Source organism: Aethalodelphis obliquidens, unplaced genomic scaffold (genome assembly GCF_003676395.1).
Source record: "Aethalodelphis obliquidens isolate GAN/ISIS:26980383/991018 unplaced genomic scaffold, ASM367639v1 scaffold55, whole genome shotgun sequence".
Lineage (NCBI taxonomy): Eukaryota > Metazoa > Chordata > Mammalia > Artiodactyla > Delphinidae > Aethalodelphis > Aethalodelphis obliquidens.
The window spans coordinates 12,192,402-12,212,126 of record NW_020837999.1 but is presented as its reverse complement, the minus strand read 5'-3'; the positions used below and the strand labels follow the sequence as shown (position 1 = coordinate 12,212,126).

At 40.4% G+C, this 19,725-nt stretch overlaps 1 protein-coding gene across 3 annotated transcripts in view; it reads left to right on the top strand.

Annotated features, from left to right (window-relative positions):
* The first annotated feature begins 9,649 nt into the window (after positions 1-9,649).
* The window catches only part of TIPRL (TOR signaling pathway regulator), a 33,333-nt gene continuing 23,257 nt past the window's right edge, over positions 9,650-19,725 (top strand). For 2 of the 3 annotated variants that reach the window (XM_027086391.1, XM_027086394.1), the window contains exons 1-3: positions 9,650-10,000; positions 14,789-14,968; positions 15,653-15,752. In XM_027086391.1, coding sequence (XP_026942192.1) covers positions 9,897-10,000; positions 14,789-14,968; positions 15,653-15,752 — 384 coding nt within the window. In that variant the 5' untranslated portion in view covers positions 9,650-9,896. The other variant, XM_027086393.1, reaches the window with a different exon arrangement.

Below are 19,725 nucleotides of genomic sequence, written 5' to 3'. Positions count from 1 at the left end.
ATGTGGTCTCAAAATACCATTTCTCATTAAGAAATACTAAGGCTCTTTGCAGAAATGGCATATTACTGTTCTGGACTAGAAAATGTATAAAATGGGTCCGGAACATCTTCTTGAACAGGAAAAGAAAAGAGATTTCAAAGATTGATAAAGTAGTTTCACAAAGATACAAGAGTCGATCTAAAGGGACAATTTGAGCATCAGAAAGAATAATAATTGCAACGGAGTGGAACATATCCAATATATAACAGTCTTTGTAGGTTTTTTTTTAATCTGTTGGTCACCATTGGTGATTGCTAGGTAACCAACTCATTCCTCTGAAAAATTAATAAAAGGAATAAATCAAACATTCATTCCACCTTTCCTGTAAGAATTGCATTTCAATGTAACCTAAGGGTAGGTGAGGGAAGGTTCTTGATAGTAAAATTCCAGCACATAAATGCACAAGAAAGAATAGAATTTTATTTTATTTTATTTATTTATTTTTTGCGGTACGCGGGCCTCTCAGTGTTGTGGCCTCTCCCGTTGCGGAGCACAGGCTCCGGACGCGCAGGCTCAGCGGCCATGGCTCACGGGCCCAGCCGCTCCGCGGCATGTGGGATCTTCCCGGACCGGGGCACGAACCCGCGTCCCCTGCATCGGCAGGCGGAGTCTCAACCACTGCGCCATCAGGGAAGCCCAGAATTTTATTTTTAATTTATATTTATTTATATGTTTTGCATAGTCTGCATGTTTAATCACTTTAAAACCTCTAACATTATCTCGTGTCCATCAAATAAAACCAACAATGCTGGGCCTGTTTAAATTACAAGAAACAAAAATCATATACCAACCCAGTATGTTACAAAACCAGCTGGGCTGGCCACAAGGGTGGGGAGGATGGGAGAGGAGGGGCACCCCTGGGCAGGTGGTTGGGTGCCAGGAGGGGCTAGGAGACAGAAAGAAAAGGGGACTCCCAAATGGGAGGGGACTGATTATCCTAATGGGAGAGGTGCAAAAGGCATGTCAGAAGAGGGGGACTGGGGGGCAGGACAGGTCAGTGCTTTCTCCACCAGGGCACAGTGTTGGAGGGGGTTCGGGGCCACCACCTGCCCATCCCTGGCACTTGGAGAACCAGTGACCCCTGAGCCCTTGGCATGACGAGCCCCATCTGAAATGGATGACAGCTTGCCCCTTCCATTGTAATCCTCCAGAAAGAATAGAATTTTAAAATCACCATTTTTCATCCTTTCATAAAATAATAGTTGTAGGCGACAATCATCAATGGATACTAAAATCATTAGGGGAATGGTTGATGGACAACTGATTAATCTTCGTATCACGTAAAAAAAATGGGATGCAATATACAATAAAAAGTGCAGAGCACCATCTAGAAAGTATTCTTGCATAAATGTTACAATGGGGGATGGATGCTGAGCAAGGGGAAAAGAAAAGACAAAAAATTGGCTATGCTAAACTTGAAGCAATAATTACTGATTTAACTGACTGTCAGTTGAGGAAAAAGGCCCAGTGGAATAGGAGGCAAAGTCAAGAACATTACCAACACTTTTCCACCTGCCTTATGATTTTTACCCTGAGTAGGTTTTCTCTCCACTGTTTATTGTCAGTTTGCTGCAGTGCTAATTTCGAGTTGCCTCTTAGCAATTGGCTTTGGCCAGCAATGGAATGCAAATCCAGAGTACCTTGAAAGTATTCTGTCAGATTAAAACATGAGTCTTTGAAGACCAGTACACTGCACGGTGGAGAAAATCATTTTTTTTTTTCCAGTGAAAATCTGAACCAGCTGAAAAGGCATAGATGTATTTTATTTTGCACACTTAATTTGTCCAGTTTTAGAGCTCAAGATCCATTAGTGTTGCTAGTTATGTTAAATGCATACCTTTCTGTTCTTATTGACACTGTCATATATATATATGTGTATTTATATCTATTTATATATATCACCTCTACATATGGCCCTTTGAAGGAGAGATTATAGTGTACATGGCAGTCCACAGTTTGGGAGTCAAAAGACCTGAATTCTGCTCCTGACTCTGCCCCCAGCTTGCTGATAGTGGTGACTCCACAGTGAGATGGGGATTAAAAGGGTCAAGTCAGAGACTAGCAAGGGAAGAAGTTGAAGGGACCACGACTGCCAATGCTGACAGTCATAAAGACCTCTAAGAGGGCTAAAGGAACACCTGTGAGGCTGGTGCTGGAGGACCAGAGATCTTCCCTCTGGGCCAGTGGAGGGATAGTCAGAGACCAGGATGGCTCCAGAGGAAAACCTCCCCCAAGAGGAGAGGCAGGAGCTGGGAGAATCCTCCCAAGGTCATACCAAGAGAGATGACTAAGAGCGAAGAGTTGGGAGGCAGTAAGTTTCCTGCTAACCTTCATATCATGGCCAATTTAACTATCTTTGGTCTGTTTCCGCAGATAAGGTACGAGAGGAACAAAGGCTGTGCCCAGTCAGCTGTCTCAATCAAGACAGCTAAAAGTAGCTTTTAGTCAGCTTAAATGCGGAAACCACATTTGCTGTTTGGAGCATCTTTTCTTTATTTCTTTTTATTTTCCCTTGGTTTGTTTGGGGATAGTTTTTTGAAAATACCCGTGAGACTATTTCTATTAAGAAAGTTGGAAAAGAGAAAAAGGCATGTTTCTCTTCCTTCAGGCCGGGAGAACAGAGGACCCCTAGTGGCCAATGTTGGAGCTGCAGTAGCCCCAGCCTAAGACCTGGTGGGCCTGGGAGGTGGATCTGGTGCTAGTAAATGAGAGAGGGAAGTTGGGAGAGGCAGGGGGAGAGGGAAGGGACAGAAAGGGAGAGGGAAAGAGGGAAGGAGGAAAGCAGGGAGAGAGGAAAAAGCTGCGAGGGAAAGATTGGGAGGGAGGGAGGGAGAGTGTAAAGAATAGAAAAAGAGAAGAAAAAAGAATGAAGAAATGCCTGTACAGGCTTATAAAACATATGGTATATTTAGTAGTTATTTTTAGTAAATAAATAGTTTTAATAATCTTCTCCAAAATGATGCAATAATTTGTTTCTCTACCCAGAAAAATTAGAACATTGAAATATTTTTGATTGATATAAAGAAAAATAATACAGAAAAGTAATATTGCAGAAGAATTGTTCTAATTACTGTTTGAATGATGGCCATATGTCATACATAAGCTATAGACTTAACTGAATTTAAAATATTCCATCACAAGTGGCAGTGTTCTACCATATAATTGTGCTGATGACAAAAATTTATTAAAAGATAAATATTACCAGTGAGGATGATCGATAATGAGATATAAATTTAAGGTTGAATTATTAATACTTTCTTTTTTTTAGTCCTGTCAGGGTACCTTTGTTACTTATGACTTATTTGGTGATAACATGTAAAGTCTAAATTTGAAGCCCTTTGTAAAAGGGAGTCCCTGTCGAATGACTTTCCTAATCCCTGCCCCTTATTCCTCCCTTGTGGCGGATCCTGCACTGAGGCGAACCTATTAATGAACCTATTAATGTACAAGGAGACACTACTAAACGAACGTTTCTGGAGGTGTGATTGTCCTCAGGCTAGCATTTGAAACTAAGGCCCTGCTGGTAAAAGTGTACATCTGTGTAACAATTTGAAAAGCAATCTGGCAATATCTATTAAATTAAAATAACTATATGCCCTTTGACCCAGAAATCCAGGAATCTATCCCATAGAAATAAAAGCACCAGTACAGGAGACTATACATATGCAAGAAAGTTTATTACACCATGGACTATTGTGGTAAAAAGGGTAATGCCCATCCAAAGAGGAAAGGCTGAATGAACTGTAGGGTAGCCCTTCCTATGGATTATATCATTCAACAAGAAAGCATTAAAGTGATATCAGCTGATCTGGAAGGACTTTCACAATGCATACTGTTAAAAAAAATAAAGCAATAAGGGAAAATAGATATTTCATAAGAGTATATAAGTGTATAAAACTATGTATTGTAGGAAGTGTCTAAAATAATCCGTGGCCAATCCCCCAAATGCTTGTATTATTAGGTGATTGTATGACTATGGAGAAGTGTATGGGAAATACACACCAGGCTGCAATTGTTTTTGTTTGTGGACAGGGGTGGGCATAGGAAGAGGGCAAGGGTATTTAAAGAGAAACAATAGCAAAATTATAGAAATATATTTATGTTTGCATATATGAAAGAATAAAATATATAAAGTTGATATATGTACATATAACCTATAAAGTATATAGAATATATTAAAACAGTGAGGCTGTAGCAGTATAAAGGCAATTGAAAAGGTAGGCTATAAAATTCTATTTATGATATTATGGTAAATATGTAAAAATTACGTATGTAAATGCAAAGTTCTAGACGGTGACAAAGATGAAATTTGATTTGATTTTTTATGAGACTGAGTAAGTTTCTTCTTGGATTTGTTATTGAATGCAGTGTCTGTAATTAGGTAGCTTTTCTTTTTTTTAAAGAGAAGGGAAAAACAAAAAACCTCTGTTCTGGATTCTAGAGGGGAAGGATTGCTTCCCTTATATGGTACAGGGAAGAGAACCTGGGCTTTCCAGCCAGACATTCTTGAACTTGCGTTTTGATTCTATCACTTAGGAGCCCTGTGATCTTAAGATATTTGACTTCTCTAAGCTCTGGTTTCTTCAGCTATGAAATGGGGATAATAATTATATCTATCTCCTTTGTAAAGGGCTTGGTATAGTCCCTGCCATGCAGCAAACTTTTAAAACAATGTTAGCTATTTGTGGTAGAGTAATTTATTGAGATATTAATTTGCATTTTCTTTTTACTACTGTGGAATTGTCCAAAAGAAAAAGTTACCTGTGCTGTGCTCTCAGTATTTTCCTTCCACTCTTCCAAAAGGGCAGCCAAGGTTTTGTGCTCCTACTTTCAAGGGAGATGTGCAGTGTTTGGCGGGAGAGGGAGAAGGGAGGGTAGGTGGGAGATAGGCATAAAGAGAGACACTAAGAGTTCTCCAAACTGAGAAGGATATGGAAAGTTGGGGGAACCTTGAGGGGGAGAGACCTCCTTCTCCGCTTCCATTCCCCATCCCCCTTCATCCCCGCCCCTCCTGAAGCCTGGGGAGAGAGCCGAGTCTTAGAGGGATGGAAACACCCAGGAGGCTGAGCACAGGCAGCAGAGCTTCTGGAAGCCTGCAGGCTGGGACTGTGGGCATCTCAGGGTGAGCATGTGGGCCAAAACCAGAGAAGCTGCCTCAAGCATTTTCCCCTGCCTAAGGTCTAGATCCTTAGACCTTTGTATTATCCTAAGGATAGTGGTGAATGGTATTGGGGTGAGGAGTCCCTATTCTATTTGGCAAGGGTCTGAGTTGGATTTAATATGATTTAAAGAAAATACATTGGCTATATCAAATACCTATCATATTTTTATTCTTTTTCTTATTGGTTGTGTTACTGTATGATACTGGGCAAGTAGGTTATTTAACTCTTATTCTCAGCTTCCTCATCTGTACAATGGGCAATAATAATACATAACTCACAGAGTTGTTGCATGTGGAGGTTGGATGGGAGTGTGTCTCTTGACAGTGTCCAGAACAGCCCATCACTGGCCATTTTTATTGCCCCTTTTCTCATTCTTTTGAGCATTCCTAGCTCTTGGCCTCTGGACATGATGCTTCAGCATTTGGAGTAATTTTTCCTTCCTCTGCTGTTTGAATCGTACTTTGTCCTTCAAGTCCTAATGTAAGCATTTTTGTCTTCCCTGACCACCGGGCAGCCTTCTTTTCTCTGAACTCCTGAGGCATTTATCTTGCTCAGCCCTTCTTTCACACATCTGATATCTCCTAAGCACCCTCGGGGTGGCTGGTTCACTAAGGGGAAGTAGACAAAGTCTGCCTTCACGGAGCTCACATAAGAAGATTATCTCCATGTCTTTTTTTTATTATTATTCTCCAGAGTTTTCGAGGTTCTATTTACCATGAATGAAGAGTGCATATGGGGCTTCCCTGGTGGCGCAGTGGGGGCTTCCCTGGTGGCGCAGAGGTTGAGAGTCCACCTGCCGACGCAGGGGACACGGGTTCGTGCCCCGGTCCGGGAAGATCCCACATGCCGCGGAGCTGCTGGGCCCGTGAGCCATGGCCGCTGAGCCTGTGCGTCCGGAGCCTGTGCTCCGCAACAGGAGAGGCCACAACAGCGAGAGGCTACCGTACCGAAAGAAAAAAAAATTAGCTTCAGTGACGGTCCTGCAGGTGGTAGCTGACTATAAACACAAATAACAATCTTCTTGCCCGTGTGCAGGTTGCCTATGTGACTTTAGGACATTTATTAAACCAGAAGTGGGAAATTTAGAGTTGGACTATTCAGATTATGGAAAACTTCAAGTACTCTGATCCTGCAATCCCCAGCCCCTCTTCCTCTCTCAGATGTGATAGTCCTGCCCTGCTTGAAATCTCTAGGATGACCTCATCTGAGGCAGGTAATTTGCAAAAGGGTTCCAGTTCTCTCTGTGCCCCACACCTAGCACTTCTCATTCCCTCTAGATCCTTAACTATACTCATTCTCAGCATATCCAGAGAACAAGTTGCAAAGTCAAATCCAGAATTCATAAACAGCAAGAAAATTGCAATATTTTGCTAATTTATATTGGCAAAGTCCCAGGAAACAAGTGTAGGAATAAAATCCGAGGATGCCGATCCAGCGAGGGAGGAATGTAATTTTAGAGTGAGCTGAATGCGTTGATATGTCCATTCAGGGCTGGTGTGAACAGCTGGGACTCGTTTGCTCAGTAGGCTGACTGAAACCTGAATGCAGCCATGACCGATGATGACAGAACTAGAGATACAGATTCTCCTTGGCTTAATGTAGAAGTAAAGCAAAAACATAGGGTGATAAGAATGTGGGAGTGAATTTCTCACACGTTACCTGCTCATCCACCTCCTAATTATGTTCCCTGCGAGGATTAGAGGACATGCTCTTCACCAAGAAATGTAATGGTGAAAGGGGCACCACCGTCCTTGGAAAGTGCTTCGATGGCTTACTTCTGTAGTGCAGGGATAGAGGTGGGAGATGTTCCACTGGAATAGACTCCTTAATTTCCATAGAGATGTTGGAATGTCCAAGATGGCAAAAGCCTAATAGGAGCATTTAATTGACCAGAGGCGATGTGAATACGGTAAGTACAATAGGCAGCACAGACAAAGTGATCGTCAGAATGAATTGACCCACAGAGATCTTGGGCAGGGGCAATTGCTGATGGGTCCCTGGGTCAGAAATAGATGGGCAGATCATTAAGGTTCTACTTGATCGATATTACAAACACAACCCTGAGTATAGTTAAAAAACAAAACCAAAAAGAACCCCAACTTGGATGGTGTCACCATGGGAACCAGAGCCCTCCCCTAACTCTCAGATCTGAGTCAGTTCACAGATCCTGAACTCCTTGAAGGAAGGAGAAGCTGGGTAGCCTTGAGGATGGGCAATCTGGCCAAATTATTAGCAATTTCAAGATCAGTCTTTCTGCATGCCATTCTATAGTGCAGAAAGAAATCATTCTGAGATAGAAGAGACAGTTAAATCAAGTTATAACTGATGCAGTATACAAATTTGAACAATACTGATTCTCTTTAATAATCATGATCATTCATTCAGAAGTGACCCCACATGCAGGTATTAGCATTCACTGCCAATGTGCATCATACGAACTGTCACATGAGGGGGAACAAAGGAAGTTCAGACAGATCTGAAACTTCCTTTCCACTGGCTCTTCTTCAGAAAATCCTGTTCTCTTCTCTCTTTTCATATGGCCATGTATTTTCTCTTGCTGGTCCCTGTTCCTCCTCATCATTACAGAATACACAGACCAGTTGAACAATACCCTGATTATGGCTTTGTGATCTCCAGACCACAGACTGGATATGTCTCCCCTTACATTCAGTCAGTCCCCTACTCCCCTCCCATATATGTCCTCTCTAACCTCTCTACTACTCCCTTCAATTAGACCAATGGTCCACAAAGTCTTTTGATCACTTGCCATCAATATCTGTAAAAAACTGAGCATGTATCCCAATATTTGTTTATAAATAAAAGCCGTGTGAATATATGATTTATTATGTACATTATGAAACATACACAGAAATAGAATTCAAAAAAGATGAGATAAATATAAATATTTTCTTCCTCCATTCCAGTGCATTTGGTACATATCCTGGTGTATGTGTGTGTATCTGGCTTTGAAGATACAAGTTCAGGCCATCAAGATTGCTCATCTAGGCAATGACCCCTAATCATCCGTTGGAAGAAATCCCAAGTTCTTTAGCACAGCATTAAGTTCCCTCCTGATTTGGCCCACACCTACCTCATCCCCTACATCCTCCTACATACATAAAAGTTTATGTTCCAGTTGTTCTCAACGACTTCTTACTCCTTACTTATTCTGTGCTGCTCTATGCTTCCATGCCTATGCACCTGCTGTTTCTTGTCCATGAAGTGGACTGTCTCCTCCTGGTGAAACCGTTTATCTTCTCTTTAAAATCTTGCTCTGGCATCATCTTCTTTGTGAATCATTCCTGACCTATGCAGAGAGAGTTAATTACTCTTGCCTCCTGTACCACGTCCATGTACACATACCATTTTATTGCCCAGATGTCACATGGTATTGTTTGTATTTACTTTGTTACTTATACTTGAGTGCCATTGATCTCATACTTGAAACTATAGACAATGTCTTATGTATCTAATATGCTTAGCATGTGGCACAGATGAACAAAGTTGCTTGAGGCTGGGGAATGTCATAGCATAATCATATTTTTCATTTTAATGCTTTTCTCCAAGTACTGTGCTTCAGACCTTAGAAATGTAAATATTCATTGACTAAATAAGCAGACAGGTGAATGGATGTATAGGTAGATATATAAGTAAATGGATGAATTAAAAGACAAGGGAAAGGTGTAAAAGTTGTTTTAAAATAAGAACAAGAACAGTCATGAAGAAGAGGGAATATGCCTGTTCTATGATGCCCCAGAGGGCAAGATCAAGTTCAAATAATGTAAGTAACAAGGAAGCAGGTTTTACCTCAATGATTAAGCTCTAATCATTAAAGGGCACAGGCTATTTAGAGATAGTAAGCCTCTATCTTTTTTTTTTTTTTTTTTTTTTGCGGTACGCGGGCCTCTCACTGTTGTGGCCTCTCCCGTTGCGGAGCACAGGCTCCGGACGCACAGGCTCAGTGGCCATGGCTCACGGGCCCAGCCGCTCCGCGGCACGTGGGATCTTCCCAGATAGGGGCACGAACCCGTGTCCCCTGCATCGGCAGGCGGACTCTCAACCACTGCGCCACCAGGGAAGCCTTGAAGGATGAAATTTTTGATAGGAGTCTTAGTCCATAGTAGCTAGATGTCCACTTGTCATGCAGCACTTGATGCTGAAACTCCTAAATTCTAAGTGACTTTAAAATTTTGTCCTCAACGGAAAAATGTAGGGCATTTCCTCTCTACACCAATTCGCCAACACGAGAGGTAATTCCCTGCTTTGCAAAGTCGTCTAGCATTACGTTGTATTCGCCTTTTCCAACACTGACCTTCCTTGAAATGCCCCAAGACGACGTCATCCAGTGAGTTCAGGGGGCGGTGCGTCCCTGACCACACCCCCTGCTGCCAGAGCCTCGCCCCTCAGCGGTTTTTCCCCCTCTTTTCAGGTGCGTCGTGACGTAAGACGTAGGTCACGCAACCTTGGCAACTGGTCCCGGAAGCAAAACCCGAGGGGCGGAGAAGAAGGCGGAAAGGAGGGCCTGCGTCCGGGTAGGCCGGCAGGGGGAGGGGTGGGGCCGGGCATGGTAACGGCTCGGAAGCCGAGGGGGCTGGGTCGGGGGGAGGCGGAGGGACCGGTGTCGGTCGCCGCCGCCGCCGCTGCCGCCGCTGCTCCAGCCTGTTCCGTGTGGCCCACGCGGGCCCCGCTGCGGCCATGATGATCCACGGCTTCCAGAGTAGCCACCAGGACTTCTCCTTTGGGCCCTGGAAGCTGACGGCGTCCAAGACCCACATCATGAAGTCAGCGGATGTGGAGAAGTGAGGCTCCGGGGCTGGGATTCGGGCGCGAGCTGGGGAGCTGGGCCTGGGCGGGAGGCAGGGCGAACTCGGCGGAGCCCCAGCCCTTCTCTGGGGGGCGGAGGCTCGGGTCCCTCCGGACGGGACCTTTGAATTGACAACACCAGGAAATATTCCTGTCTCCACCTCCTGTCCTTCGGTTCGGGCCGCCAGGCGCTGCCTTCGTGAAATTGTCACTCCGCCTGGATTTGAGCAGAGCATGATTGTTGCGGTGGACTTTCCCCTCCCGTAGGTCTCTACCTGACGCAGCCTGCGCCACCTTTAGACTATTTCTTTCTGGGTGGATATGACCTGTTTTCTTAGGGGTTGATAACGGGGATGATATATATGCTTGGTTTTTAGCATGTCAGGGGCCGTGCCAGGCACGTGAGATACAGAAGATGAAAGACAGCGTCTGCCTCGAGGAATTTACAGTCTTGTGAGAGAGACAGACGATTATAATACAGTGTGAATTGATATAGGTGTATATGCAGGGTTATTTGAGATTGTTTAAGGGAACAAGGCATCCGGGAAATTGGGATGCCCGAACTGAATCTTGATAAAGTCGGTGGGATGGGGTGGGGCTTGGGGGCCTGTGTAAAGCCGGAAGACCAGGGAGAGTGACAGCTGTGATGCGTTTGTGATGCCTGAACTGAATCTTGACAAAGTCGGGGGGTGGGGCGGGGTCCGGGGGCACGTGGCAAGCCGGTGGGTCAGAGAGAGTGGGAGCCATGAAGGACTGTTTCTGTGTGATTGGAGTGTGAGGTATCAGAGGGGGAGTACTGTAGTGAGAAGCCAGAGGCAGGTAGGCCCCTGGGCAGTGGAGATACCACTGATAGAACTTTTATGCCAGGCTCAGGAGTTTTGAATTTTATCTGACTACTACTGGGTGCCATTTTATACAAAGGATCGACATTATCAGATGTACACTCTGAAAGATTTCTCTGGAGATGATGTGGAGGATAGATTGGTGGGCTGCAGTACTGGGTAAGGAAACCGGTTAGAAGGGGTGAGAGGAGAGGTTTTAGAAGATTAAGTGCCTGAATTTGATGGCCACTTGATAGGAGGAGGAAGGAAGAAGGAGGAATCTATACCCTTGGCAAGATTTCATTGCCATTGGACAAGGTGAGAAACCCAGGAGGAGCAGATTGGGGGCAGGTGTTGGATAGAGGACGAGTTTAGTTTTGTTGAAATATGTGTTGTGTGTGGGTTATAAAGTGGAGGTGTCTTAGGCGTTTATTTTGGAGCTTAAAAAAGATGACTTGTCCATGGATTTAGGTTTGGGAATCATCAGCTTATAGTTGATACCTGGAGCCTTGGGAGTGAATTAAGATCACCTAGAAGTTATCCAGAAGATATCTTATTTTTTTGTTTCTTTTTTTTAAACCATGTTTTCTCTATCCATTCATATGTCTATGGACATTTGCATGGGAGTGTTGATCTCTCTAGTATTTAATATTTTCTATTTCCTAATAGCAAAAGAATAAATTTCACTTAAATTTATGATGAAAAATTAATGTTATTAGATATCATACTAAAGATGGACAACTTAAAAGGTTAGATCACTGATATGTGCACATATACATAAACACAGAGATAAAATAAACATACAGTGTACCTGTTTTTTTCTTTACTATTGTATCATAAGCATTCTTCTCCATTATATTCTCCCTTTAAGTATTTTTAATGATTCCATAATATTTCATCATATAGATATACTATAGTTTACATAACCATTTATTTCTTTATAATTAGAGTATTTTCTATTAAAAATAAGATGATTATGAGTATTAATGTGTATAATTTTTTTTCCTACATTGGGGATTATTTCTATATTACAGATTTCCCAAAGCTGATATTTTGGGTCAAAGAATATAAATTTGATTAAGTTCTTGGTACTTTTTTCTTAATTTTTGCCCCAGGGTGTAATGTAAATTGATACAGTTCTTCTGAAAATCAAGTGAGCAAGTTCTTGTTTCCCTCAGTGGGTGCTTTTGCTTTTTTTTTAAAGCTTGCAACAAGTAGAGAATTTTACTGGCGAAGGTGTTTTCCTACAAGAAACAGGATCTTTAATTGCTATCTTTTCTTCATAGCCAAAATTAATATAATTGTTGTGCAAGAACAAAAAGTTCACCAGAGATAGGAAGCTTATGGAAACATGGGACTGTGGTGCATTAAGTCCTCTCCTGGGCAGTCATGGTGGAATTAGAACCCGTCTTTATTCTTGAAAGTGGTGGGGCTTTGATGATCCAGGAATGAAGTAGATGTTTATAATAAGAATCAATATTTTTTCCATTTAAGGCTTAAGTATTTTAATTTGTTTATGCAAGGTTTTTTACTTGTTTGTTTTTAATATATATACAAGACTTGATTGGTGTGTCTGATTGGAAATAGATTTAAAGCAGTTGGAAAGAGAGTAATTGTGGTCTTGGGATATGCATAGATCCTTTGTTAGTTTTATGTCAGAATATATTCTTTAATATAGCATTATTTTACTTTACCTAACAAGTATAACTATGTAGCTGTTCAAAAATCCAGAAGTCTTAAAAAAGAAAAAAGAGAAAGCCTTCGGCTCTGCTAAAGTAGCTATCATATAACACTTGCACTAAAATTCTGTGCTTTGTTCAGGATCCGTTAGAACTTCATTCAGAGCATATTTACACTTTTGACTCTATTGCATACTTTATAATTGTAACCATATTGGAAATGTAAGGAAGGAAAAGAGTTCCATATAGTCACTTTGCCCTAATAAATGAATTGTTAGCATTTTTCATGTTCTCTTTTTATTCATTATGCAATTTTAAGGAGTATGATTGTTTGATTTTCCATCCTTTGATAGATAAGAAACCAAATAAAAAGGGATGAGGTTGCTTCAGGGGCAGATACCTACATTCTAGAGTAGCTAGAGGTATACACACTCAATTGAACTTGAGGACATTGTCTTACAAGATTGTTAAATATGATGATCTCTGGTCAGCAAGAAAAGGTAAAATAACATTTTATATGTTTTGTTTAAAAACAAAGAGAAGTGTACAATACATTTTGAAAATTTTCCAAAATCAGTATTAACAGAAAAAAATTGGTACATAAGATAACCAGAAAATCACTTCCATGGAACCTCTGTGTTAGTTGTGCTTTCAGGTTGTAAGGAACGGAGACTCCTGTCCACTGCCCACCCCCGTGTTGCCTCAAGTGATGAGAATTTAATAATACACGAGGAAATAACTAAACACAGGAATTATCTCAGAAAATGAACAGCAGTTCTTGTGGCCCCAACTATAGATGTCTCTAATCTTCTTGTCACCCTTATTTCTCAGTCTCTACTTTGCTCTATCTGCTTCTCTTGCTATTACTTAAAAATTTCACTCTCCCCTCTTCTCTACCTCATGGTTCTGTGTCATGCCATGTCTCTTAGTCTGTGCTTCATTTAACTGTCATTCAGACTTATAAAAAGAGGGATCAGAGTAAGTTTAATTGGCCGTTAGTCAATTCAGCATGAGTGTTTCGGGCAGAGTTCTCAGGCTAAAATTCAGGGGTTCCTGCCAGCCCATAGATAATTGCCTTTGGTTGAGAAGCAAAACTTTCATCCCTAAATTGACAGTCCTGGTTGTAACTCAGGGGTTGGGGTCATAAGGCATGGTAACCTATACATTGACCTACTTTTTTCAGAAGTAACGAGTAGCCACTTAAAAGTCTTTATAACAGGGGTCACAGACTCAGCTTTTAAAGGGCCAAGGAGACTGGTGAACCAGAGAGCCTATGCCCCACTTGAAGGGGGCAACCTCCACTCAGCTCCAGCCAGTTGGTGTCACGTGGAAATACAGGTCCAATGTTGCCAAGTGTTTTTTTTTTTTTTAAGAGAAACTAGAAGTCCAGATTTCTCAAAAATCTCTCAATTTTTATTGGCACCTCAATAATTTTGCCAGTTATTTCAAATATTAAAAAATATATTGTGTAGGCTAATCAAAACACATCTGTGGGTTAATAATTTGTGATCCTGGTCTTATAGTATGTCTAATATAACTTTCTTATGTAATGAGGCTAGCTAGATGAGGTCCAGGTCTTTAAAAGCAGTCTAATATAATGGAAATAGGCCTGTTGTTACCACTTAACTGGCTCTGTGATTTGAGTTAGCTGCTTAAACTCTCTGAGCCTTTCTTAGCTCACAGGGTAGTTTTTTTTTGTTTGTTTTGTTTTGTTTTTTTGCGGTACGCGGGCCTCTCACTGTTGTGGCCTCTCCCATTGTGGAGCACAGCCTCCGGACGCGCAGGCTCAGCAGCCATGGCTCACGGGCGCAGCCGCTCTGCGGCATGTGGGATCCTCGCGGACCGGGGCACGAACCCGCGTCCCCTGCATAGGCAGGCGGACTCTCAACCACTGCGCCACCAGGGAAGCCCCACAGGGTAGTTTTGAGGCGCAAATTCAAGTGTCTCAGATGTGATCTCTGATCATCCTACCTAAAACAGTGCCTCCCCCATCACCTTGCTTTAATTTTTGTATATCACTTGTTACTAGCTGACATTATATTGTGTATTTATTTGTATATTTATTATCTGTCTAATTTAGCCCACTACCTAATACAGTGCCAAAAAGATATACACAGAGAGAATGGATGATGAAACCACTTATAGACTTTACAAATATATCATTTTATTAAATCATGTATTATTTAACTCATTTAGGAGTAGAAGGTATTCTGTGAGGATCAGAAGGAAGCAAAAGTGCCAACAGTGATATAAAATAATCCTGCTGACTTTTGGTTATACATAGGTTAGCTGATGAATTGCATATGCCATCTCTCCCTGAAATGATGTTTGGAGACAACGTTTTAAGAATCCAGCATGGCTCTGGCTTTGGGATTGAGTTCAATGCTACAGATGCATTAAGATGTGTGAACAACTACCAAGGAATGCTTAAAGTAGCCTGCGCTGAAGAGTGGCAGGAAAGCAGGTGAGAATCTGGGTAGTTATGGGTTAAACAAAACAGAAAAGAGTTGAAAAAATATTCAGTTGTGATATGTGTATTTTATTAGAATGGCGAGTACTATTATTAAATCTGATAGTTGAATCATTCTAGAGTTCATTTTTCTCATCCATAAAATGGAGGTTAATTACCCTGCTCTTGAATACTTCTTGAATTAAATTGAATTACAATTGAGCTGAGCTATGTAGGGTTTACTTTTTTGAGCTTTCAGTGTTCTTTAGTGAAGAGGCATTACACCGTGTACTTTAATGTTCCTATTTTTGAAGAACAGTGTTTACTTATGATTTGCATTGAAAATTTGAGGAGCACTGAAATTAAGAAAAATGTATTTTCTTTCATAATCAAATCAGCAGTTATTTACTTTGTGCCTATTGTGTACTAGGTTCTTTGAAAAAAGTATAAGCCTTTAAACCATGTCCTCAGGCAGTGTACAGATTAATTGGAGAGACTACACTATCAGTACATGACAAGTTAAATAACAATAAATGTGCAGAAAAACTAAGACAGATCTTGTGTTAGTGAATTATGACAAGCATATGTATTTAGTAGGATATTTTATATTATCTGTAGAATGTAATTGGGTGTGATAAATGAAGACAGATGATCTATATTCTACATCACTGACTGACCCTTCTCATTTTGGTGTTTGAGGACGGAGGGTGAGCACTCGAAGGAGGTTATTAAGCCGTATGACTGGACCTATACAACAGATTATAAGGGAACGTTACTTGGAGAATCACTTAAGCTAAAGGTAAATCTTATTTTTTGCTTTTATGAGTCATTGATTGCTTTGGACAGTTTCAGTGTTAGAACTTTCTAGTAATGAGTTATTTTATGCTGCTACTTTACTTTCTATTGTGCGAGGCTTCAGAACCTAATGTAAAGGGATTTTGCTTGTTGATTATCAGCACAAAATAAAAGAAAGCCATAGGGGAACAATTTTTGCTAAAAATGTGGTTGGTAGCAATGGCAGACTGCCTTAATGTTATCATTATCGCTATCAAGAAGCATTAAAATGTGTCTGTTCTTGGTGTAATGTATTAGGGGATTTAGACAGAACCTGCTAGCTAGTAGCGTACAGTTTTACAGATGAACAGATATGTGGGCAGATAGAAATTTTGGTCAGACAGCTTGGATTATTGTTTTGCCTACACTATGTGTGAACCTGGTGTGACTTCAGGCAAGTTATTTAATCTGACTGGTTTTGTTTTATCAGTAAATTGGATAAACAGAAATATCTACCTCACAGCAGATATAAGATAAATCTAAGGGAAAATTCGCAATGAATTCTAAATCTCTATATTAATGTTAAGTTGCATCTGTGTAAGCCCTGCTTAGGAAGAGATTCACTTCGTGGTAAATGACACCAGGACGGTGGAATTGGTAGGCCTCATATTGGGAGCTTAGCTACATAGAGCCATGGATACTGCAGGGAACAGACAAAAAAATCCTTCCATTACAGTCTAATGGCGGAGGAAGGTTTTTCTAGTCCATTAATACTTCATAGATTAATATTCTCTCTTTTCACTCCTGATTGAAAAACTTTGCAAAGTGTGTAGGCCTTTTGATATTTCATTTCAAGGAGTGAGGAAACGAGAGCTTGTTTTAACCCAATGCGATAATGATGATGACTTACTTTGTGGGCTGACTTACAAAAGCCTCCTGGAGGCTATGAAGTAGCATTAGCTGTGATCAAGGAGCAAGATCCACGGCAGTAGAGACAGGGAGTGAGAGAGTAGTAGGAGGTGAAAGACATGTGCTCAGTACCCTTTATTGGCACGTCAGCCTGTCATGTAATTTGTTCTAAGGTGTTGCTGACAAATGTCAATGTGATCAAACACTCACTAGTGGTAAGGAGCTCAGGCTTTGGCAAACCTGAGTTCAAATCCCAGCACCATCACTTAACAGCTTGGAAAAGCAATTTAATCTTCGCTAAGCCTTAGTTCTCACTTTGGTAAACTAGGGATAATATCAGTTGTGAGGTAGTAAATAAGATAACATGTATTAAGTGTTTATGGCACAGTGTCTGTTAACACAATAAGATGTTAATAAATGGCAGCTGCTATTATTATGATAACATCATATCTCAAATGTCAAGGCAACTAAGTTAATATTATTGAAATACCAAGAGTAAAAGTAGCTATATTGTCTAAATAGTATTTACCCTTGCTTTATGGTCTAAACAGAGTTGATGAATGTGTTCCTTTATTGCCTTAAAAAATAGAGTGACTATTTTCCAGGTAAAATTGTTAGGACTTTGTTGCTTAATTCTCAAAATAGTCTTGTAGGATAGGCATTTTTATCCTTATTTTGTAGACGAAGAAATGGGTTCAAGATCTTAAAGTATGTGTCTCTTAGTAACATAACACCGATGTTAGAGCTTCTTGTTAAGCACATTTGTTATGTGTGGAAGATAACTTTCATAGGAACATTTTTTACTTTTAACTTTGTTTTAATACCTAAGGATTTTTTGACCTGTAATATTATTTGAGATTTTAAATTATTTAATCCTTCAGCTCTTTCTTAAAACACTATTCAGAAGCCCTGGTATGTATAGGAAGTGTTTGCCTGTGTGGGAGAAGGTATTTTATGTGTACAGTAAGAATATCAGAGAATGAGGCATTAGAATGAAGCCTTTCCTTTGCCCTTAAATTGTTGGTTTTTAGTTGCTGGGGCCTGTTGGGGTGTGTGTGTGTGTGTGTGTGTGTGTGTGTGTGTGTTTAATGATTTCTCACTCTTTAGGTTGTTAAGCCTATTACTCTGAGTTGTAGCATGGTGTAAGAGGAGAGAGCCAGTCACAGAGTTGTACTGACCTGGCTGGATTCATATCCAGCCTTGTCATTTGTTGTCTGGGCTACCATAGGCACTTCTCTCAGACTGTGGTATGAGAATGTTATGAGAAGACAGGTCAAATGCCTAATATGTACCTGGCCTATAGTAACCTATCAACGTTTGGCTGTTTTCTTATTAAATAAATAAATTGAATATGCAGGAAAATATAAGTAGAAGACTGCCTCTTCTATTGATACTGCTTTTTAGGAATAAAACATGCTTAGTGTTCATGCATTTTAAAAAGCTTTTTTTTTTTTTAAGCACATTAGAACATTTGCCCAACTTAGTGTGATTCAGTATCTTGAGCTTTCTTTTTTCCTTTTCTTTTCATTGTGGTAAAAAAATATGTAACATAAAATCTACTATCGTAGTTATTTCTAAGTGTATTAAATACTGTTAAGTATATTCATGTTGTTGTGCAACTAATCTCCAGAACTTCTTCATCTTGAAAAACTGAAACTCTATACTTATTGAACAGCAACTCCCCATTTCTTCCTTCTCCCAGCACCTGGCAGTCACCTTTCTACTTTATGTTTCTGTGAATTTGACTATTCTAGATGCCTCATATAAGTGGAATCATACATTATTTGTCTTTTTGTGACTGGCTTATATCACTTAGCATAATATCCTCAGGGTTTATCCATGTTGTGGCATGTGTCAGACTTCCCATCCTTTTTAGGGCTGAGTAATATTCCATTGTATGTATATACCACATTTTGTTTTTCCATTCATTTGTCAGTGAGCATTTGGGTTGCTTCTACCTCTTGGCTATTGTGAATAGTGCTGCTGTGAACATAGGTGTGCAAATATCTCTTCAAAATTCTGCTTTCATTTTTTTGGGGGGTATATACCCAGAAGTAGAATTGCTGGATCATATGGTAATTTTTTTTTAATTTTTGGAGGAACCCCTGTACTGTTTTCCATAGCGGCTGTACCATTTTACATTCCCACCAGCAGTGTATGAGAGGTTTTGATTTGCATTTCCTTAATGGCTAGTGATGTTGAACATCACTATGCTTGTTGGCCATTTGTATATCATCTTTAATATCTTGAGCTTTTAAAAGTAACTTTAGGGCAGGAATGTGCTGACATAAACATTGGAAATGAATGGAGTTTATAAGACAAAAGGCAAAAAGAACTGCATATGAGTACTGTATGCTTGTTGATAGTTGTTTTCCTCAGAGGTATGGGTTAACAATTCTGATACTGTTTTAGTTTTGCAAGATGAAAAAGTTTTAGAGATCCATCTTACAACAATGTGAATATAATTTATACTACTGAACTGTACACTTAAATATGGTTAAGATGGTGGATTTCTTGTTATGCCCTTTTTTTTTTTTTGGCCAGCAGTTAGAAAAAAAGTTAAACATGATTGCCATGTAACCCAGCAATTCCACTCCTAAGTGTACACTCAAGAGAATTGAAAACTGTATATCCACATAAAAGCCTGTACATGAATATGCATAGCTGCATTACTCATAATAGCTAAAATGTGAAAACCACCCAGATGTTCATCAGTGGATAAACAGAACTGGTATATCTAGACAGTGGAATATTATTTAGTCCTGAAAAGGGAAAGGAAACACTGATACATGCTACAACCTTGGAAACAGTATGCTAAGTGAAAGAAGCCAGACACAAGGGTACATGTATATGATTCCAGAATGATTTGCTGAACAAACAAATCTATAGAAACAGAAATTAGAGTATTGGCTTCCAGGGGCTGGGGGACGTGAAGAATGGAGAGTGACTGCTAATGGGTATGGCAGTTTCTTTTTGGGGTGATGATATGTTCTGGATTAGATAATAGTGGTGACTGCACAGTCTTGTGAATATACTAAAAACCACTGAATTGTATACTTTAAAAGGGTAAATTATATAGTATGGGAGTT